Here is a 22,953-nt window from a genome sequence, read left to right on the forward strand (position 1 = left end):
GCAGAGGACTCAGGGTTGGGTGCAGGGGTTGAGGGTTCTGGCTAGGGGTGAAGGCTCTGAGGTGGGGCAGATGAGGGGTGTGGTGGGGTGCTGGCTGTGGGGTGGGGCCGGGGATGAGGGCTTTGGGGTGGAGGCTGCCCTGGGACTGTGGTGGGGAAAGAGGACTCACCCCAGCCCTTGCAGCAGCAGCTCGGGGCCGTGGGAGAGGTGCTTCTCCCTGGCTGTGGCAGCTCCGGTGGGGCTGGGCTGGGCTGAGGGAGGGGCTCCTCTCCCCAGCAGTTCGGGTGGGCCTGGGCCGGGCTGGGCTGAGGGAGGGGCTCCTCTCCCCCGGCCACAGCAAGTCCGGGTCAGGTCCGTGTTGGGGCCGTCAGGGAAGTATTAATGGGAGGTTCCTCCGACGTGGGAGTTAGTGTCAGTGGGCAGGGGTTGCTCTGAGGTGAGAGTTGGTATCAGTTGAGAGGTTGCTCTGAGATAAGAGGTGGTATAAGAACATAAGAATTGCCATACTGGGTCAGATCAATGGTCCATCTAGTCCAATATTCTGTCTTCTGTCAGTGGCCAGTGCCAGATGCTTCAAAGGCGATGAACTGATCAGGGCAAGTATCAAGTGATTCATCCCATCAACCATTCCCAGCATCTGGCAGTGAGATGCTTGGGGACACAGAGCATGGGATTGCACCCCAGACCATCTTCGCTAATAGCCATTGATAGGCTTATCCTCCATGAACTTACCTAATTCTTTTGTGAACCCAGTTATAGTTTTGGGCTTCACAATGTCTCCTGGCAATGAGTTCCACAGGTTGACTGTGCCTTGTGTGAAGAAATACTTCCTTTTTTTTGTTTTAAACCTGCTACCTATTAATTTCATTGCGTGACCTCTGGTTCTTCTGTTACGCGAAGGGGTAAAATAATGGTTTCTTATTCACTCTCTCCCCACCACTCATGATTTTATAGACCTCTGTCATATCCCCCCTTAGTTGTCTCTTTTCCAAGCTGAACAGTCCCAGTCTTTTTAATCTTTCCTCATATGGCAGCCGTTCCAAATCCTTAATAATTTTTGTTGCCCTTCTCTGCACCTTTCCATTTCTAATCTATCTTTTTTGAGATGAGGCAACCAGAACTGCATTCAGTATTCAAGGTGTGGGCATACCATGGATTGATATTGTGGCATTATTTTTACTGCCCTATTATCTGTCCCTTTCCTAATAGTTCTTAACATTCTGTTAGGTATTTTTTGTCTGCCACTGAACACTCAGCAGATGTTTTCAGAGAACTATACACAATGACTTCAAGGTCTCATTCTTGAGTGGTAACAGCTAGTTTAATGCCCCCATCATTTTGTATGTATAGTATGTTTTCCAATGTGCATTACTTTGCATTTGTCAACATTGAATTTTTTCTGCCATTTTGTCACCCAGTCTTGTGAGATTCCCTTTGTGACAATTTGAAGTCGCTTTGCACTTAACTATCTTGAATAATTTTATATCATGTGCAAGGTTTCCCACTTCACTGTTTACCACTTTCTCCAGATCATTTATGAAGATGTTGAACAGCACTGGTCTCACTACAGATTCCTGGGGTCACCACTATTTACCTTTTTCCATTCTAAAAACTGACCACTTATTCCTATCTTTTGTTTCCTGTCTTTTAGGTTCATAAGAGGACCTTCCCTCTTATCCCATGACCCCTTACTTTGCTTAAGAGCCTCTGGGGAGGGACTTTGTCAAAGGTTTTCTGAAAGTCCAAGTACACTATATCCACTGGTCCACATGCTTGTTGCCGTCTCAAAGAATTCTAATAGATCGATGAGTCATGATTTCCCTTTACAAAAGCTGTATTGGCTCTTCCCCGACTAATTGTGTTTATCTATGTCTCTGATAATTCTGTTCTTTACTATAGTTTCAAAGAATTTGACTGCTACTGAAGTTAGGCTTACCAGCCTGTAATTGCCAGGATTGCCTCTGGAACTTTTCTAAAAAATTGGTGTCACATTAGCTATCCGCTAGACATCTGATACAGAAGCTGATTTAAGTGTAATTTACCTACCACAGTTAGTAGTTCTGCAGTGTCATATTTGAGTTTCTTCAGAAATCTTGGGTGATACCATCTGGTCCTGGTAAGTGCTTCTTGAGCACCTTGGTCATCAAATTGCCCCACTAATGGTTTGGCAGACTTCCAGCTTCTGATGCACTAAAAATGTTTTTGCTGGTTTTTTTGAGTCTTTTGCTAGTTGCTTGTCAAATTCTTTTTTGGCCTGCCTAATTTTACACTTGACTTGCCAGAGTTTATGCTCTTTTCTATTTTCCGCAGTAGGATTTGACTTCCAATTTTAAAGGATGCCCTTTTGCCTCTAATTGCCTCTTTTACTCTGTTGCTAAGCGACGGTGGCATTTTTTGGTCCTCTTACTGTGTTTTTTATAAAAACATAAGAATGGCCCTACTCGGTCAGACCAAAGGTCCATCTAGCCCAGTATCCTGTCTTCCGACAGTTGCCAGTGCCAGGTGCCCCAGAGGGAATGAACAGAACAAGTAATCATCAAGTGTTGCTCATTCCCTGCTTCTGGCAAACAGAAGCTAAGGGCACCATTCCTGCCCATCCTGGCTAATAGCCATTGATGGACCTAAGCTCCATGAATTTATCTAGTTCTTTTTTGAACCTTGTTATGGTCTTGGCCTTCACAACATCTTCTGGCAAAGAGTTCCACAGGTTGACTGTGCGTTGTGTGAAGAAATACTTCCTTTTATTTGTTTAAATCCTGCTGCCTATTAATTTCATTTGGTGACAACTAGTTCTTGTGTTATGAGAAGTAGTAAACACTTCCTTATCTACTTTCTCTACACCAGTCATGGTTTTATAGACCTCAATCATATCTCTCTTTAGCCGTCTCTTTTCCAAGCTGAAAAGTCCCAGTCTTATTAATCTCTCCTCATACAGAAGACGTTCCATACCCCTAATAATTTCTCTTGCCCTTTTCTGAACCTTTTCCAATTCCAATATATCTTTTTTGAGATGGGGCGACCACATCTGTACACAGTATTCAAGATGTGGGAGTACCATGGATTTATATAGAGGCAACATGATATTTTCTGTCCTATTATCTATCCCTTTCTTAATTATTCCCAGCATTCTGTTCTTTTTTTGACAGCCACTGCACACTGAGTGGATGTTTTCAGGGAACTATCCACAATGACTCCAAGATCTCTTTCTTGAGTAGTAACAGCTAATTTAGACCCATCATTATGTGGGGTATGCATTTAATATGAGCCTCTATTATGGCCTTTTAAAAAAGTTTCCATACAGCTTGTAGGCATTTCATTGTTGTGACTTGTTCCTTTTAATTCCCATTTAAGAGGGGTGGGTTGGCTTTGTGGTGAGAGTTAGTTTTGGGGAGGAGGGGGAATTGTGCTGAGGTGAGACTTAGTGTCAATCAGAGGCAGTGGTTCCGAGGTGAGAGTTAGGCCATGTCTACACTACCAATTTGTGTCGACAAAAGTGATGTGACACCCAAAAGTCAACATAATAAAAATCACAATTTCATGTTCATACTTTCTCCCTCTGTTGGCAGATTGCGTCCACAGTGGGGGGGACCATCATCAGTGTGAGCAATGCACTGTGGGTACCTATCCCACAATCCTTCTGTCGCTAGATGTTGTGGGACGATGGAGCAGATCGCGGCGCATGTTGGGACAGTGCTAAATGTCCCGTGATGCATTGCTTTCTGTTCCAGCACTCCATGGGCTTCTGGCTTTCTTTTGCAGCATTTTTTCAACAGCTCTTTGCTCTGCACCCCAGCATCTTTGTGAGAAGGGATGGATCCTGCACTACTCTATGTCTGTTAACTGTCATGAAGACTGTGACAAGTTCAGACACAGAGAACCCCTTGGGACTGTCACCTGGCGTATTGGAATTATCTCTGAGCCTGTTTTCCACTGCCAGCTTGGGACACCAGAACCCTGCCTTGTTGAGCCAGACACACTAGTCTGCTGCAACAGAGACCCAGGTCTGGTCCACGCCCCCAAAGCTGCAGACATTAATCAAAAACTGCTCAGTAAGTCACTTATCTCCAGCACCCAGACACCCAGTTCCCAATGGGATCCAAACCCCAAATAAATCTGTTTTACTCTGTATAAAACATATACAAGGTAAAATCATAAATTGTCTGCCCTCTATAAGACTGATATATATGCACAGCTGTTTGCTCCCCCAGGTATTAATCACTTACTCTGGGTTAATTAATAAACAAAAGTGATTTTATTAAGTATAAAAAGTAGGATATAAGTGGTTTTAAGTAATAACAGATAGAACAAAGTAAGTTACCAAGCAAAATAAAACAAAACATGCAAATCTAAGCCTAATACATTTAAGAAACTGAATACAGGTAAATCTCACCCTCAGAGACGTTCCAATAAGCTTCTTTCACAGACTAGACTCCTTAGTCTGGGCCCAATCCTTTCCCCTGCTACAGTTCTTGTTAGTTCCAGCTCAGGTGGTAACTAGGGGATTTCTCATGACTGGCAGCCCCCTTTGTTCTGTTCCACCCCCTTTTGTGTCTTTGGCACAAGGCGGGAATCCTTTTAATCTCTCTGGGTTCCCACCCTTCCTTCTAAATGGAAAAGCACCAGGTTTAAGATGGATTCCAGCATCATGTGACATGTTCACATGCTCTGAGAGACTTCATTACTCACTGGCTGGCACCAACGGACACAGGAAGGCTTACAAATAAACAGCCATTTACAACCAATTGTCCTAATTAATAGGAGCCATCAACATTCCAAGCCTCCATTTATGGTCCACACTTTGCATAGTTACAATATGACTTCAGACTAATAGTTCATATTTCTAGCTTCAGATACAAGAATGATACATTTCAGAGTAGCAGCCGTGTTAGTCTGTATCTGCAAAAAGAACAGGAGCCTTGACAAATTGGAGGATTTTGCCAAAAGAAATCTGATGAGGTTCAACAAGGACAAGTGCAGAGTCCTGCACTTAGGATGGAAGAATCCAATGCACCGCTACAGACTAGGGACCGAATGCCTTGGCAGCAGTTCTGCAGAAAAGGACCTAGGGGTTACAGTGGATCAGAAGTTGGATATGAGTAAACAGTGTGCCCTTGTTGCCAAGGCGGCCAATGGCATTTTGGGGTGTATAAATAGGGGCATTGCCAGCAGACCAAGGGACGTGATTGTTCCCCTCTATTCAACATTGGTGAGGCCTCATCTGGAGTACTGTGTCCAGTTTTGGGCCCCATACTACAAGAAGGATGTGGAAAAATTGGAAAGAGTCCAGCAGAGGGCAACAAAAATGATTAGGGGACTAGAACACATGACTTATGAGGAGAAGCTGAGGGAACTGGGGATGTTTAGTCTGCAGAAGAGAAGAATGAGGGGGGATTCAACTACCTGAAAGGGGGTTCCAAAGAGGATGGCTCTAGACTGTTGTCAGTGGTAGGAGATGACAGAACAAGGAGTAATGGTCTCAAGTTGCAGTGGGTGAGATTTAGGTTGGATATTAGGAAAAACTTTTTCACTGGGAGGGTGGTGAAACACTGGAATGCGTTACCTAGGGAGGTGGTGGAATTTCCTTCGTTAGAGGTTTTTCAGGTCAGGCTTGACAAAGCCCTTGCTGGGATGATTTAGTCGGGGATTGGTCCTGCTTTGAGCAGGGGGTTGGACTAAATGACCTCCTGAGGTCCCTTCCAACCCCGATATTCTATGAAGGGGTTGGAATGGGGGCGGGACAGGGTGGGAAGAAGCAGGGCAGGTGTGGGGCCTCATGGAAGAGGTGGAGGGGGGGCGGGGCCGGGGGCAAGGGGGGGTGTGTCAGTGAGGGCCAAAGCACTAGTCCTCATGTGGCCCTCGTGGTCATTTGAGTTTGAGACCCCTGGACTAGACGATCATAATGGTCCCTTCTGACCTTAAAGTCTATGATGGGGGGGGAGGGATAGCTCAGTGGTTTGAACATTGGCCTGCTAAACCCAGGGTTGTGAGTTCAATCCTTGAGGGGGCCGTTTAGGGATCTGGGGCAACTATGGGGGATTGGTCCTGCTTTGAGCAGGGGTTAGATTAGATGACCTCCTGAGGTCCCTTCCAACCCTGATATTCTATGAGTCTAGTTGAAAGCAGCTATCAAATTGCCCCTCATTCTTCTCTTCTGCAGACTAAATAATCCCAGTTCCCTCAGCCTCTCCTCATAAGTCATGTGCTCCAGCTCCCTAATCATTTTTGTTACCCTCCACTGGACTCTTTCCAATTTTTCCACATTCTTCTTGTAGTGTGGGGCCCAAAACTGGACACAGTACTCCAGATGAGGCCTCACCAATGCCAAATAGAGGGGAATGATCACTTCCAATCCTCTAATTTGTCTAGGTCCCTCTGTATCCTATCCCTACCCTCCAGCATAGCTACCACTTCTCCCAGTTTAGTGTCATCTGCAAACTTGCTGAGGGTGCAATCCAGGCCATCCTCCAGATCATTAATGAAGATATTGAACAAAACCGGCCCCAGGACCGACCCTTGGGGCATTCTGCTTGATACCGGCTGCCAACTAGACATGGAGCCATTGATCACTACCCGTTGAGCCCAATGATCTAGCCAGCTTTCTATCCAGCTTATGGTCCATTCATCTAGCCCATACTTCTTTAACTTGCTGGCAAGAATACTGTGGAAGACCGTATCAAAAGCTTTACTAAAGTCAAGTAATAACACGTCCACTGCTGTCCCCTCATCCACAGAGCCAGTTATCTCATCATAGAAGGCAATTAGATCAGTCAGGCATGACTTGCCCTTGGTGAATCCATGCTGACTGTTCCTGATCACTTTCCTCTCCTCTAAGTGCTTCAAACTGATTCCTTGAGCACCTGCTCCATGATTTTTCCAGGGACTGAGGCAAGGCTGACTGGCCTGTAGTTCCCCACATCCTCCTTCTTCTCCTCTTTTTAAAAGATGGGCACTACATCAGCCTTTTTCCAGTCATGCAGCTCCTCCCCTGATTGCCATGAGTTTTCAAAGATAATGGCCAATGGCTCTGCAATCACATTTTCCAACTCCCTTAGCACCCTCAGATGCAGTGCATTTGGCCCCATGGACTTGTGCTCATCCAGTTTTTCTAAATAGTCCTGAACCACTTCTTTCTCCAGAGGACTGGTCACCTCTCCCCCATACTGTGCTGCCCAGTGCAGTAATCTGGGAGCTGACCTTGTTCATGAAGACAGAGGCAAAAAAAGTATTGAGTATATTAGCTTCTTCCACATCCTCTGTCACTAGGTTGCCTCCCCCATTCAGTAAGGGGCCCACATTTTCCCTGACCTTCTTGTTTCTAACATACCTGAAGAAATCCTTCTTGTTACTCTTAACATCTCTTGCTAGCTGCAACTCCAAGTGTGATTTGGCCTTCCTGCATGCCTGAGCAATATTTTTATACTTCTTATAACACCTGTCACCTAAGCACTACTGAGGGTGTTGCGCTTAGGTGACAGGTGTTATCAATCGGGAGGAGCACTCTGAAGTAAGAATTGGTATCAGTGGCTGAGGTTACACTGAGATCAGAGTTGGTATCAATGGGGACGAGATTGTGCTGAGGTGAGAGTTGGTGACAATCGGGGGGTTGCTCTGAGGTAAGAGTTGGTATAAATTGTGGGGGGTTTCTCTGAATTGTGAATTGGTATCATTCAGGAGGTTGCTCTGTGGTAAGAGCTGATATTGATTGGGGGCTGTGATGAGGGGAAAGTTGGCATCGATCAAGTTGGTTGTACTGATGTGAGAGGTGGTATCAATTGGGGCAGGGGGGTTCTCTGCTGTGAGATTTTTTGTATCTGTGGGGGGTTGTGCTGAGGTGATAGTTTTAATGATCCGGGGGTTGCTCTGAGCTGAGAGTTGATGTCAGTTGGGGTTAATCTGAGGTGAGAGTTGGTACCAACTGGGGTTGTGTGTTACTCTGCTGTGATAGTTGATGTCAGCTGGGTGTGTGTTCTCTGAGGTGATAGTTGGTATCAATTATAGGGGTTGCTCAGTGTTCAGAGTTCCTGTCAATCGGGGTGGGGGGAGAACTGGTATCAGTCAAGGGGGTTGCAATGAGGCGAGAATTTAAATCATTTTGGGGTTGTGCTGGGATGAGAGTTAATATCAATTGGAAGGTTGCTCTGAAATGAAAGTTTGAGTCAATCAGGGGCCTGCTGTAAGGTGAGAGGTGGTGTAAATCAGAAGGGTTGCTCTGAGGTCAGAGTTAGTATCAAGTGGGGGGGGGGGCAGTTCTCCTAAGATGAGAATTAGTGTGAAATGTGGGGTTGCCCTGAGAGGGGGTGGCATAAATGAGGGCGGTTTCTCTGAGTTGAGAGTTGGTATTAATTGGGGAGTTGCTCCAAGGTCAGAGTTGGTATAAATCCTGGGGATTTCTCTCATGTGACTGTTGCTGTCAATCAGGGGGTAGTGCTCAGGTTAGAGTTGGTATCGATTGGGATGGAGGGGAATTGCACTGATGTGATAGTTTGAATCAATCAAGGTGATTGTGTTGAGGTGAGAGGTGGTATCAGTTGGTGCCCTCTGATGTGAATGTTGGTATAAATTGGGGGGTTACTCTGAGGTGTGAGTTGGTGTCAGCTGGGGGTTGCATTGAGGTGAGAGTTGGAATCGATCAAGGGTATTGTACTGAGGTGAGAAGTGGTGTCAATCCGGGGTGCCCTCTGATTTGAATGTTGGTATCAGGGGAGGATTGCACTGAGGTGAGGGTTGGTATCAATCGCAAGGTTGCTCTGAGGAGAGAGTTGGTAGCAGTCAGGAAGGGTTGCTCTACGGTAAGAGATGGTATCAATAGTAAGGTTTGCACTGAAGTAAGAGTTGGTATCACTTGGGGGACTCTGAGATGGGTGTTGGTGTCAGTGCGGGTTGAGGTAAGAGATCAGTAAATATTTCCAACAGCTGGAATTGGGACACTGGGGAGGGCTCTGAGTATAAAGAATTCTTTCCCAGGTGTCTGGCTGGTGGGTTGCATTCACAGGCTCAGAGTCTAACTGATCCCCATATTTGAGGTCAGGAAGGAGTGTTTCCCTAGGTTAGATTGGCAGAGACCCTGGGGTTTTTTTGCCTTCCTTTGTATCATAGGGCACTCTTAATTTGCTGGTTTGAAGTAGAGTAAATGATGGATTGTCTGTCACTTGCAGTCTTTAAATCAAGATTTGAGGACTTCCAGCATTCATCCAGAGATTATGGTCCTATCACAGGAGTGGGTGAGTGAGTTTCTGTGGCCTCTGAAGTGAAGGAGGTCAGACTATATGATCATGATGGTCCTTTCTGGCCTTAAAGTCTATGAGTTTATGTCAATCAGGGTCTCTGAGATGAGAGATGGTTTTAGTTGAGGGAAGACCCCTGAGGTTAGAGGTGGTGTCAGGTGTGAATGGGACTTTGAGGTGTGAGATTGTGTCAGCTGGGTAGTCAAAGATCAGGCAGTTCTGGCACCCTGTTCTGTGGAACTCTGCTGGGGTTCCTCTGAGTTGGAGATTGTGTCTGTTGTGGAAGGAGTTGGCTCTGAGATAAGAGTTGGTGTAATGTAATTCCTGTGTGGGACTGTGAGATGAGAGATGATGTTAGCTGGAGGACTGCTAGTCAGGGACGGTTCTGAGGTAAGAGATTATGTCAATTGGGGGTTCTCTGAGGTGATATGGTAGTAAGGGAGGTGAGGGGGTGATTCCATGGAGCTCTGAAATAGGAGATGATGTCTGTTGGGTGGTGGGGTGTTTCTGAGATGGTGTAAATTGGAGGGTGGACTCTGAGGTGAGAGATCATGTCTGTTGGGGGGCAGATTTCTTTGGTGAAAACCGGAAAGACCCCTGAGGTGAGTGATGGTGTCAGTCAAGGAGAGACACCTGAGATGAGGGGAGGTGACACTTTTTTTTGGGAGGGGAGTGGGGATACTCTGAGGTTGGAGATGTTGTCCATTGGGGGGCTCATGAAATGAAAGATTTTTTTCAGTTGGCAGGGCTTAGGGTCAAGAGAAAGCTGTGGTTCTTTGTCCTCAGTGCTTTGCTGGGGAGGTCAGGTTTCATAACCAGTCCTGATCACTCCCTGTGGGTGGCTGGTATCCCCTCTTATCTCTTCTTTTCTGCTTTGCAGTTACCTCATCGCCGAGTGACATTCTCTGCAGCTAATCAGGCACAGGACTTGCAGGACCCCTCTCAACATAGTTACTATGACAGCGGGCTAGAAGAGTCAGAGACGCCCAGCAGCAAGTCCTCATCAGGGCCCCGGATTGGGCCACTAGCTCTTCCTGAGGATCATTATGAGCGCACCACACCCGACGGTAGTATTGGGGAGATGGAGCACCCTGAGAACGGTAAGAGAGCCTGCTGCATGCATGTCAGCCTCCTTCCTGCAGATTGTCTTGGTGCAGGCACTTCAAAGCCTTGCAAATCTGCATCCCATGGAGGAGGGATAGGTGGGAGGGTTAGTAGCCATGTTGGGACAGCCTTGGACAGCGTGAGGCAGGGAGGCCAGAGAAAGTCACAGTTCTGAAGGCAAGAGACCACCAAGGATGAGAAGGGGCTCAGAAAGGTGGTCACTGGAGAGGAAGAAAGGAGAAAACAGGACTTTAGAGGTAGGAGTAAAGGAGTTAAAGGGATGCCTGGGGCTGATATGGCACAGGAAGAAGGGGAACCAGAAGGCTTTGATTTGAGTTGTCAGTAGAACATCATGGAGGATAGTTGGAGGGGAGATCTTGGGGGTTAGACTACATGACCTCCTGAGGTCCCTTCCAACCCTGATATTCTATGATTCTATGATACAGTTTGTGACTGAGCCCATGGGCAAATCACAACTCTTTGTGTCTTGGAACAAAGGCCAGGGGAGTGTCTAGACTAGCATGTACAGTTATATGTTATATGTTAAAACTGGGTCCCAGACTCTTGTTTAAACAGACTCAGAGGAGCAGTTGGGGTAGAAACAAGATGGAGTGGAGAGGGCCTATGGGATTCCTTGGTGTAGAGGTGGATATTGAAGCCATGGGAGCCTTTATAGTGGCAGAGAGGGAGAATACAAAAGGACCAACCTTGGGATAACAATAGACCTTGGAAGAAGAGGGGACATGGTGCAGTATGATTGTGGCAAACCCAAAGGCATCAGGGCTTTCCATTGAGTTTGTTCGCCATAACAGCCTAACTCTTTTTTTATGGTCCCATCAAAAATGTTTCTTCGCTCCCACCGCAGATCATCTGCCTCTTCTCCATCTCAGGCATGGCATGGGCACTGTCTTTGGCCCTCCGAGTGCCAGGGGTCTGTCTGTCTCCAACTAACCACTTCCCCAGGCTATCTTCTGTCAGGCTAAGTTGCCTCCTCCTGCCCAGGCTCTGGCCATGTGCCCAATACCTTCCTTACTCTGCCGTCTGCATTCTGACATACAGGAGTTTTCCTCTGAAATGAGGCCTCTCATTAAGCTGCAGAGAAACCTTTGGGAAAGAGCAGGGCAGGAAAATTGTCGTTGTGAATTTTCCTAGTGCTGGGAGAGATGGAAATAAACAGGGGTTCTCTTACTTGGGACAGGGTAGATAAAGGGCATCTGCGCGAGCACATTGCTGGGCACTTGCTGTGGCCAAAGCCTGTGGGGGGGGGGGGCCCACAGGCAGCCTAGGGGGTTGGAAAGCCACTAGATCTCTCCACTGGGAATACCCTTGGTGTGATGGGGATTGCATGGTGGCAAAGGCCTGGTGGAATGTGCCTCAAATCCCTCCTTATCAGTTTCTGGGACAGGGGTCTGAGAGGATATGGCTGGAGTGCACTATGCTCCAGCTATTCTGGGCTGCTCAATGAACCCAGCAGGAGCAGCCAGACCAAGTTAGAGCAATCTCTAGGACTGAAGTGGCCCCTGAATCCAGGATGTGCTAAAATGGCATAAAGCTCCCCCTCTATCTGTGGGAATTTCATACAGACCACTTCCTCCCAAAGAGGAAAAACATTCAGCCTGGAAAAAAGGGAGAAAGGGGAGGTCTGGGGCCTGGCTGATGGGGTTCTTGGGATCTCTTGCGTATGCTGTGTAATAACCCTCAGGTAACAGCTGGGTGAGTGGAAGGGACTGTTGAGGGACCTGTGAGGAGAATTCTGATATGACACCGTGTCAGTTGGGTGAGCAATGACTGAGTGTCATCAATAATGACAGTGTTCTGGATAGGATGAAGGCCGTGTGAAAACAGAGGAGGGAATAGGAAAGGAGGAGAGACTGGAGCTGGACAGAGGAGGAGATGAAGGAAGGAGAGAGAGAACAAGGGACAGATGGGGACTCACAGAAGGCTGAAACAAGCAGCAGAGTAGAGTTCCCACTGACAGCATATGGCATCTGCCAGGGAAGATTTTGGTGGGGAAACTGAGGCTCAGCAAGAGGAGGTGACATGGTCAGGCTGCAGTGTCAGCAACAGAATCTTGGCCCTGTGCTTTAGCCACACAGTCCTTCCTCTGGCTAGTTAGACCTGCAACTGCCTTTAGCCTCTGGGATTCTGACTATTCTGGACTCTTTTTCCCTTCTTGATGATTAATCCTGTTCAGGTCAGTTTCAGCTCCAGCAAAGCTGTCAGCATGCTATTGGAGAGACCCCTTGACTAGCCAGCAGAGGGAGATAATTTAGACCCCACTATGTTGTTGATCTCTGAGATATTCAGTTCTCAGCAGGGGATCAGAGTGCAAGGAGTGAGCTAGACCAGTGGTTTTCAGACTGCGGGTTGTGACCCAGTACTGGGTCACGGAATGTAAGGCACTGGGTTGCAGCCAGCTCCTAGGTTGGGGGGCCACAAGGCTCTGCACATGCCCCTGCACCGCATGCTGCCCCTGCCTCAAGCACCAGCTTCCACTGGTTCCCAGCCAATGGGAGCTGGGGGGTGGGGAGGTGGTGCCTGCACGTGAGAGCCGCTTGCATGCCTCCGCCTAGGAGTTGGAGCTGCTGCTGGCCACTTCTGGGCCGCAGTGTGGTCCGTGGTGCCAGAAGAGGCAGGAAGACCCCACTGCAACGCTGACTGGGAGCTGCCTGAAGTAAGTCCACTCCCCAACCCCATGCCCCAATCCCCTGCTCCAATCCTGAGCCCCCCCCAACCCAAAGCCACTTACTGCACCCAAAACCCCTCATCCCCTGCCCCACCCCAGAGCCCTGACCCCCTACTGCACCCCAATCCCCTGCCCCAGCCCTGAGCCCCCCCAAACCTGGAGCCCCCTCCTGCACCCCAAACCCCTCATCCCCAGCCCAGAGTCTCCACCCCAAGCCCAGAGCCCTGACCCCCTCCCACACCCCAACCCCCTGCCCCAGGCCAGAGCCCCTTCCACACCCTGAACCCCTCATTCCCGACTCCATCCCTCAGCCCTCACCCCCATACCTCAACCCTCTGCTCGAGCCCTGAACCCCTCCCACATCCCAAACCCCTCATCTCCAGCTCCACTGGGGCACAGGAATCAACAATTTTCTTCAACTAGGTTGCCAGAAAAAAGTTTGAAAACCCTGAGCTAGACCATAGACAGGACAGGGGACACTCGTCCCGGGTAGTGCCCTGCACAAAGGAGGCACATCCTCTGACTGAAGTACCTGAACATGACTCCCCTGAAAGCTGAAAATATCAGTCTCTGCTCATAAACTTTTCCTCTCCCTCCTATAGTAAGGTGCCTTCACTAACATGCTCACTGCCATGGACAGCAGCCAGGTGTGCACACACACACACATGCACACCACACATACGTGCTTGCCAACACACACATGCATGCACACGCCATGTTCACATACACAACAGGGCTGAAGAGATACAGAACTGTATTTTGTGGCCATCATCACCTGGCCTGGGTCAAGCTCCCCTCACATGTTAGTCAGGCTCCCCTGTTTCCTGCAGCTGCTGGTACACACACAAACTTGATGCAGTGCAGAAAGAGTGAGAGGCCAGGGCTCCACTGATTCTTCTGACATTAACTCTAGCCTGTCTCTATGTTCTTCAGATTGTCTCACAAAGATAATTATATCAACAGAGAATATGAGAATAGGGTCAAAAATTCTGATCCACCTAGGCGATACACTGGGTGACTGTGGAACCAGGCAAAGGGATCTGTAGCTTGAAAGGTACCTAGTTACACTGCTACCTTACTTCATGATAATTAGCTAGAGATTCCTCTGGTGAGGCTAGCATATTAAGATCTGATCCATTAGGAATTTCATAGCTCAGACTAGTAGTGTGACCCAAATTAAGGAGTCCTATGGAGCAGATATCATCATGACTTTGAATCGGCTCATTCAGTTTCTCCAGCTAGTCCTCTAACAGTGCCAACTCAACAAGGGCCATACAGGGAAATCTAGTTTTGTTTCTGAGATCTTGGAAGCATAGGCCATTCTTGCCCACAGAATGAGAAGTTAATGCTGGAGAAACACTATTATTAGATCCCACACAGCTTATCATCTGTGGCAGGTGCAGGACTGCACCCTATTGTACATTTTCTAGAGTTTTATCTAGTCTAGTAGTAAATGTTCAAAATGATGGGTCTTCACCATTTTCCCCAGGAGACTGTTCAAAGCCTAAGAGATCTGATGGGTGGATGATCATCTTTTGATATCTCTTCTGCTGGAAGGCAAACTGCATGGTAGTTGTGTCTTTTCTTCTGTAAGTCATCCCTTATTTGGTTATCACAGACACTTTTGGATCCTTCCTTATTGGACACCTCCTACCGTGTAAGCTGCAGTGAAGTTCTGAGTTGCAAAGGCTGCATGAGCCTTTCCAAAAAGATTTAGTAGGCTGTTGAGGGAGAGCTCTACAGTATTTTGGCATTGACATATGCCATCTTCCCTGGTAACACAATTGGTTGGTACCTTTAGTACCTGACTAGGATGTCCCCCACTTCCTATCCAGCACTCTGCAGTGCTGTCATCTGGTAGAGTGTGAAATACTGAGCTGGGGACCCCTGCATTACTTACCTGTAAGGCTGCCAGCTCCCTTGCTCACTCTGAAGACATCTGTTCCCATAATATTGAAACTTGCTCTGGTAAGGAAAGGCTGGGAATTGTTTAAGAACACTTTACTAGATGCCCAAAAAGCCACAATCCCACAATTTAGGAAGAATGCCAAATTGGTTAAAAAACTACCCGGGGATTAGTGGAGAAGAAAAGGCAGCAATAAAAAAAGGAAATATTTCAAACAAATGGAAGAAAGGGGATGTTGATAGTAACGAATATAAATCAGAAGTTAGGAATTGCAGAAAATTGATAAGGGAAGCAAATGGACACAAAGAGAAATCTGTGGCTAGCAGAATTAAGGATAATAAAAAGAAGCTTATTAGGAACAAAAAGATGACCTCCTGAGGCCCCTTCCAACCCTGAGATATTCTATGATCAGTCCTTTGTGTAGAGCTTCCGTTTGTAGCAAAGTCCCTCCAGAGGTAAGAAGCAGGGTTGAAGACAAGATGGAGAAGCTGCAGCAGCTTTTTATAGTCTCTTGCCATGTGGTCTTTCTTTCTTTGTCCCAAGGACAAGCTGTCCATCACATGGCCTGGAAAAACCTCAGAGTTCTGTCCATAGGCATGTCCCTGCATACCTTGCTCAGTCACAAGGCATGTCTGCCTTCTCTCAGTGGGTCAATCGTATAGCTGATGGTCCTTGGTGTCAGGCTAGGCAGAGCTGACACCAATTTGTCTGGGGTGTCACCCAGAAGCATTGCATAAGTTTGAAATACAGACAGTATAGAGACAATATGCATAACTTCAACTACAAAAATGATACACATATACAGATTGCATAATCATAGCAAGAAAACCATAACCTTGTCTTAGACACCTTATTTGACCCCCTTTTTACAAGATTTGGAGCCGCTACAGGACTTTGGTTGCAACAACGATCTATACAGTTACAGATTCTGTCAATAACGTCACACAAGGTCTATGTGGTTGCTCAGACAACTTCCTGGGCCAACACCTGGGGTTAAGTAGGGGCACTTGGCCAATCAGAGGACTGCAGGGTACTGTCACTCTGGGTCTCGTGGGTGGTAGTTCCTGCAACGCCTATTCACACCGCTTCCTGGCTGTGCCTCTGCAGGGCCTTCTGCTGGTATGGTGGGAATATCAGCCACCCCAGGCTCTGCGTACCTAGGTTTTATTCCCTGCATCCTTACAAAACTGAGGCAATTGAAATGTTTAATTTCAATCTCACTCAAAATGTTTTGATTTACTGAAAATTCAGAACATTTTGGTTTTAAGTTCGATCCAAAACAAAACTTTTTTTGGGGGGGGAGGGGGGCGTAGAATTGCCTGTGAATTAAAAAAGCCACTATTTTCCCAGCTCTCTTTCTTAGGCTGGGCAGAGTATAGGCACTGTCAATCTGGCTATGGGCCTCCAGGAACACATTCCAGGTGCCAACCCGATACACCAATTGCCTGGGCCCTGAAACCAGTGCTGGCTTTCCTTAGATCCCCAAGAGCTCGTGCATGCTCTCAGAGGACAACTGAAGCTGCCAGTCTTCCAGTGTACTGCTTTCCCCTTTGGGGACTACATGAAAGTGTAAGCAAATAACACACAAACACAGCTAAGGCATTTCTAAATACATACACACTTAACGCTTAGGTAGCACAAGAGATATACAGATATCCTGTACCCAAATCCCTGTCTTAGTTTCCTCACTCCAAAAGGCCTTTGGGATTTGGCCTGTGTGTTTCCAGGTGGTTCAGGATTCTTCCTCTTCTTTTTCTCATGGGTATTAATAACCCTGCCCAGGGCAGCATGTGGCTATGTGTTGTGCTTTATGGGTGTTAGCAGTCCTGCTTGGGGTGGTATGTGGCTACATGTTGTTGATATGGAATTACTGGGCCTGCCAAAAGAGAGAACATTGGACGCTGTCCCTCTCCTGACGGGACTTGTGCTCCTGGTGGGGGGTGGGGAGCTGCAAGGAGCTGAGAGCCCAGGCTCTTAGCCCCCCCAACACTGCCCCTCTTAAGTCAGTAGAAGTGCTCCTGGTGAAGATGTGCATCACCAACAGAAGGATGTGGATGTGAACCGCTGCAGTAATTACTGCAGTGGCTATAAGTCAACCTAAAATAGGTCAATATAAACTTGTAGTGTAGACATGCCCTTAGATTTCACCAACCAATTATCAAGTGAAAACTCCTCAAGCACTTTAACAGCCTTAACATGGAGTCACAGACAGTCCAATCTGGTACTTTGGTCTATCTTGCCACCCAGGTAAGCTTTCCTTTGTGATAGATGGTCCCTTACATCAAGGATCAGAGCAATATTCAGGTTAATCCCAGTCACACACCCCAAGTTAATTGCATCTTTAGATCTCAAACCAAGATAAAGTTTGTAGCTAATCCTATAATAAACTGTCTAAAGATTTATTAAGTAGTTGCCAAAGGAAATAAGAGAGTTATTTACAAGGTTAAAGCTGGTAAACATATATACACACAAATGAGTTCCAGTCTTAAGTTTCAAAAAGTAATAGAAGCTACTATAATAAGCAAGTTCTATATGTCCTTTAGAGCTAATTTAGTCCAAGCATGGGGATCATTTGCTTATGCTTATCAGTCCTTGCCCCTGAGAGTCCAAGCAGTATAAAAGCTTTGGACAGCTTTGCTTAACTATCTTGAGTAATTTTGTATCGTCTGCAAATTTTGCCACCTCACTGTTTACTGCTTTTATGAACATGTTGAAAAGCAATGTCTCAGTACAGACACCTTGCTTCATTCTGAAAACTGACCAATTGTTCCTACCCTTTGTTTCCTGTCTTTTAACCAGTTACTGATCCATGAGAGGACCTTCCCTCTTATCCCATGACAGCTTACTTTGCTTATGAGCCTTTGGAAACGGACCTTGTCAAAGGCCTTCTGAAAGTCCAGCTATACTGTATCCATTAGATCACACTTGTCCATATGTTTTTTTGACCCCCCCCGCAAGGAATTCTAATAGATCAGTGAGGCATGATTTCCCTATACAAAAGCTGTGTTTACTCTTCCCCAACAAATCGTTTTTATCTGTGTCAGATAATTCTCTTCTTTACTATAGTTTCAACCAATTTGCCTGCTCCTGAAGTTAGGGTTACCAGCCTTTTTATTGCCAGGATTGCCTCTGGGACCTTTTTAAAAATTGGCATCACATTAGCTATCTCTCAGGGCCGACTGATTCTGCCTAAAAGTGTGGGTACTCCGAGTCCCCACCCCCTCCATGGCCTCACCCCTGCCGCTCCTCTTCCTCCTAAGGCGCCACCCCTGGCCAAGCTGGAAGCTGAAGCCAGGCCACGGAACCCAGTCCCATCAACCTGCCTGGGGTGGGGTGAGGGCCTGAGAGAAGCCCTTAGCCCATGTCCCTGCCCCCTGAATCCCCACCCCAGGCAGATGGAGGGTCAGGGGCTCCCCCCTGCTGCCTGGGCTCTGCAGGCTGCTCTTACCCAGATGGGGTCCAGCTTCTAGCCTGACCAGGGGGTGGGGTCTCAGGGGGAAGAGAAGGGGCAAAGGGCCAAGCCCGTGTCAAAAGGTAGATGGGCCAGGTCTGTCTACTTTGAAAAAGTGGGCGGGCCATGGCCCCTAGGCCCCCTCTATGCCAGTGCCCCTGCCTCCAGTCATCTGGTACAGAAGCTGATTAAAATGATTGGTTACATACCACAGTTAGTAGTTCTGTAATTTCATATTTGAGTTCCTTGAGTGGGTGAATACTGTCTGGTCCGGTGACTTATTACTGTTTAATTTATTGATTTGTTCCAAAACCTCCTCTATTGACACCTCAATCTGGGACAGTTCCTCAGATTTGTTACCTAGATAAGAACGGCCATGCTGAGTCAGACCAAAGGTCCATCTAGCCCAGTATCCTGTCTTCCGACAGTGGCCAATGCAGGTGCTTCAGAGGGAATGAACAGAACAGGCAATCATCAAGTGATCCATCCCCTCTCACCCATTCCCAGCTTCTGGCAGACAGAGGCTAGGGACACCATCCTTGTCCATCCTAGCTAATAGCCATTGATGGACCTATCCTCCATGAACTTATCTAGTTCTTTTTTTAACCATGTTATGGTCTTGGCCTTCACAACATCTTCTACTAAAGAGTTCCACAGGTTGACTGTGCGTTGTGCGAAGAAATACTTCCTATTGTTTGTTTTAAACCTGCTGCCTATTAATTTCATTGGGTGTCCCCCTAGTTCTTGTGTTATGAGAAGGAGTAAATAACACTTCCTTATTTATTTTCTCCACCCAGTCATGATTTTATAGACCTCTATCATATCCACCCTTAGTCATCTCTTTTCCAAGCTGAAAAGTCCAGTCTTATTCATCTCTCCTCATATGGAAGCTGTTCCACACCCCTTTTAATTTTTGTTTCTTTTCCAATTCCAATATATCTTTTTTGAGATGGGGTGACCAGATCTGCATGCAGTATTCAAGGTGTGGGTGTACCATGAATTTATACAGAGGCAATATGATATTTTATGTTTTATTATCTATCCCTTTCCTAATGATTCCCAGCATTCTGTTAGCAATTCCTTAAAGGAATGGCTTAGGTGTGGGAACCTCCCTCACATCCTCTGCAGTGAAGACAGATGCAAAGAATTCTTTTAGCTTCTCTGCAGAAAAGGACCTGGGGATTACAGTAGATGAGAAGCTGGATATGAGTCAGCAGTGTGCCCTTGTTGCCAAGAAGGCTAACGGCATACTGGGCTTCACTAGTAGGAGCATTTTCAGCAGATCGAGGGAAGTGATTATTCCCCTCTATTCTGCACTGGTGAGGCCACATCTGGAGTATTGCATCCAGTTTTGGCCCCCCCACTACAGAAAGGATGTGGACAAATTGGAGAGGCTGAGGGAACTGGGCTTGTTTAGTCTGCAGAAGAGAAGAGTGAGAGGGGTTTGATAGCAGCCTTCAACCTGAGAGGGGGTTCCAAAGAGGATGGAGTTCAGCTGTTCTCAGTGGTGGCAGATGACAGAACAAGGAACAATGGTCTCAAGTTGCAGTGAGGGAGGTCTAGGCTGGATATTAGGAAACACTATTTCACTAGGAGGGTGATGAAGCACTGGAATGGGTTACCTAGGGAGGTGGTGGAACCTCCATCCTTAGAGGTTTTTAAGGCCTGGCTTGACAAAGCCCTGGCTGGCATGATTTGGTTGGTGTTGGTCCTGCTTTGAGCAGAGGGTTGGACTAGATGACCTCCTGAGGTCTCTTCCAACCCCAATCTTCTATGATTCTATGCAATGGCCTTATCTTCCTTGAAAGCTCCTTTAAGTCTTCGGCTAATTACTCTTCAAAGTCGTCTTTGGCCTGCCTAATTATACACGACTTGCAGAGTTTATGCTCCTTTCTATTTTCCTCAGTAGGATTTAACTTCCAAATGTTAAGGGATGCCTTTTTGCTTCTAACCACTTCTTTTACTTTGTTTAGCCATAGTGGCACTTTTTTGATTCTCTTAGTGTGATTTTTAATTTGGGGTATACATTTAATTTGACCCTGTATATGGTGCAGATCTGCAGTGACTTTAATCCTTTCATAAAATAGGATCCTGAAGTCAGGCTACATTTTTTACTTATTGAGGTAGGCTTGAGACCTCTGTCAGAGCCAGGTCAGTCAGTATATTGTGTCAGTTAGGAGTGTGCCTCCTACTTTGCCTGAGTTCCAAAACGGCTCACCCTCCCGATTGCCGAGGAAGAGTCATAAGACCTCCAAGCAGCCCACCAAAAGAAGATCTCTGGCATCGAAGTCTGCTAGGCATGGGGTTAAGAGGATAGTGCAGCTGAAGTCCAAGCACTCCTCTTCTCCAGCACCCAAGAAACCAGCAGCAATGACTCCAGCATCGAGGCAGGTACTGTTGAGTCCAGGCCCTGAGGGAGCACCTTCCGCACCTGTGGAACTGCACAAGTAATTTCTGGCAGCCTCAAATGCCTAAAGCATGCTCAGTACCAATGATCTCTTGTCACTTTCAGTGCCGGTATCACCAACAGTACAGGAGTCGGCACTCTTGGTACCACCGGACACAGGGGCTCCAACAACATTGCTGTAGTGCTCGTTACTGTGTCAGCCCCATTTGCCTCAGATGGCTTGTCCTTTGGTACCACTGAGGGGGGAAGCCCGCAATGCTTGCTATGCTGCGATTTGCGATTTGGCCTCAGTCACTGGTACCATCAGTAGCAGCACCTCCATGGCTACCGGAAGGAGAGCTGTCCTCCTATTAATCAGAGGTTGGGTCCTACATTTCCCAACCTTGGAGCCACTTTCTCTAGTCCCCGTCGAAGCACTACTACCCTGCAAGGGATCCTTCTGCAGGAGTACCATCAAGTGGGTGGTCAGGAGGTCACTTGGGGCCTACACCTGTCCAGTTGCCTTTTTGGAATCTGTGGGATTTCCCTATGTTTTCTAGATTATATTTTAGGCATTCTTATTCAGTCACCTTGGAGAGGTGTGCAGTATCTGCCCACCAGGTACCTCCTGTTCTTGAACCTGTTCCTGAGCCCAGTACCAGGTGCCAAGAGCTGGATGAGGAGGTCTCCACTGGACAAGTGATGGAAGAAGAGCAGCCTGAGCCTATGCTGGCCCCCTCTTCATCCTCTCCTGATGACACAGGCTCATCAGGGGGCATTTCACCTCCCCCAGATGACTATAAGGCCCACCAAGAATTGTTAAAGAGGGTGGCCTTAAGCCTGGGCATCCAGGTGGAGGAAGTGAAAGAATCCTTGCACCTCCTGATAGATATTTTGGCCTCAGCAGATCCTTCCAGAGTGACCTTGCCTCTCAGTGAGGCAAATATGGATCCCGTTAAGGCACTCTGGCAGACCCCTTCATCCCAATAGGGTGTATTAAACTTCCAAGGTTACAGTTTCTCTCTAACCTTGGATGGGTAGATGCTGCCACCACCCAAATGCAAAAAAACCCCTCCCTTTTTTGAGAACCCAGAAAGGTGCAGTTGGGAATTCCTTCCTGTGGGGTACCCTCAAGCCCTTTCACTCCCTGCTTCAGGGAAGAACTGAGAATGAAAAACAAAGGAAATCAGCTGTTGTCCCCAGCTAATTAAACAACATGTGCACAAACCTCTTAGGACACAAAAACCCCAATCCTGTTCTTAAAAAAGGTAAATTTTATTAAAAACAAAAAAAGAAAATACATCTGGAACTTAGGCTTTTTGCTAGATCTTAAAAGAAACAATTACAAAAATTAAACATCAAGATAGCTCTCTTGAGGTTCAGCTTGAAGGTTACAAGCAGAACAAAAGCATCTGGGGATAGCACAGAGGAGTCCACTAGCCATAAGAAATAAACAGAAATAAACCGAATTGCATCTTCTAAACATTCCTGATTTACTTACACATTTGGGGGTTCCAAATAAGTGTTTCTAGGTATGATCTATGATCATACCTGGCTTAAAGCTTCTCATAGCATAACTGCTCTCTGTTCCCCTCTTTCCCAGAGAACAACAACGGACACAAAGGGGAAATTTTTTCCCCATTTAAAAAAGTTCTAGCCTTCTCATTGGCTCTTTTGGTCAGGTGCCCAGTCCCTTTCCTTTACCTGGGGGACTTTGTTAACCCTTTACAGGTAAAGCAAGCGGAGAACAGCCACCAAGAGAGACTTTATAGCTAACTGGCTGGCTAGGTATCCATAAAACAGAGCTTAACCCCCATCCCCCTTCATTTATCACAGAATGTTAGACAATCACCAGTCAGAAGGGTCTAGATAATACTTAGTCCTGCCTTGAGTGCAGGGGACTGGACTAGACGACCTCTCCAGGTCCCTTCCAGTCCTATGATGTCATCTTCTATAAGATGCAATCCCTGAATCAAAAGATGCAAAAATTTAGATCTGTTTGTCAGGAAAGTTTATTCTACTCGGGGAGGAGAAGGCTGCAATTTAGGATTGCCAACCAGCAGGTGCTCTTCAGCCAATATAATTTTAATGTCTGTGATACCATGCTCAAGTTTAGAGACATGCTGCCAGAAGATACTAGGCAGGAGTTCTTGTAAGTGGATGAGGGGAAATCTGTGGCAAGAGCTTCATTGCAAG

General features: G+C 46.9%; 1 protein-coding gene across 4 annotated transcripts in view; it reads left to right on the top strand.

Annotated features, from left to right (window-relative positions):
• Positions 1-22,953, top strand: part of PCDH1 (protocadherin 1) — a 128,987-nt gene that overhangs the window by 60,140 nt on the left and 45,894 nt on the right. For all 4 annotated transcript variants that reach the window (XM_075131422.1, XM_075131421.1, XM_075131420.1 and 1 more), the window contains exon 4: positions 10,105-10,324. In XM_075131422.1, coding sequence (XP_074987523.1) covers positions 10,105-10,324 — 220 coding nt within the window. The remainder of the gene's footprint in view (positions 1-10,104; positions 10,325-22,953) is intronic.

This window comes from Caretta caretta, chromosome 8 (assembly GCF_965140235.1).
Source record: "Caretta caretta isolate rCarCar2 chromosome 8, rCarCar1.hap1, whole genome shotgun sequence".
NCBI classification, from domain to species: domain Eukaryota; kingdom Metazoa; phylum Chordata; order Testudines; family Cheloniidae; genus Caretta; species Caretta caretta.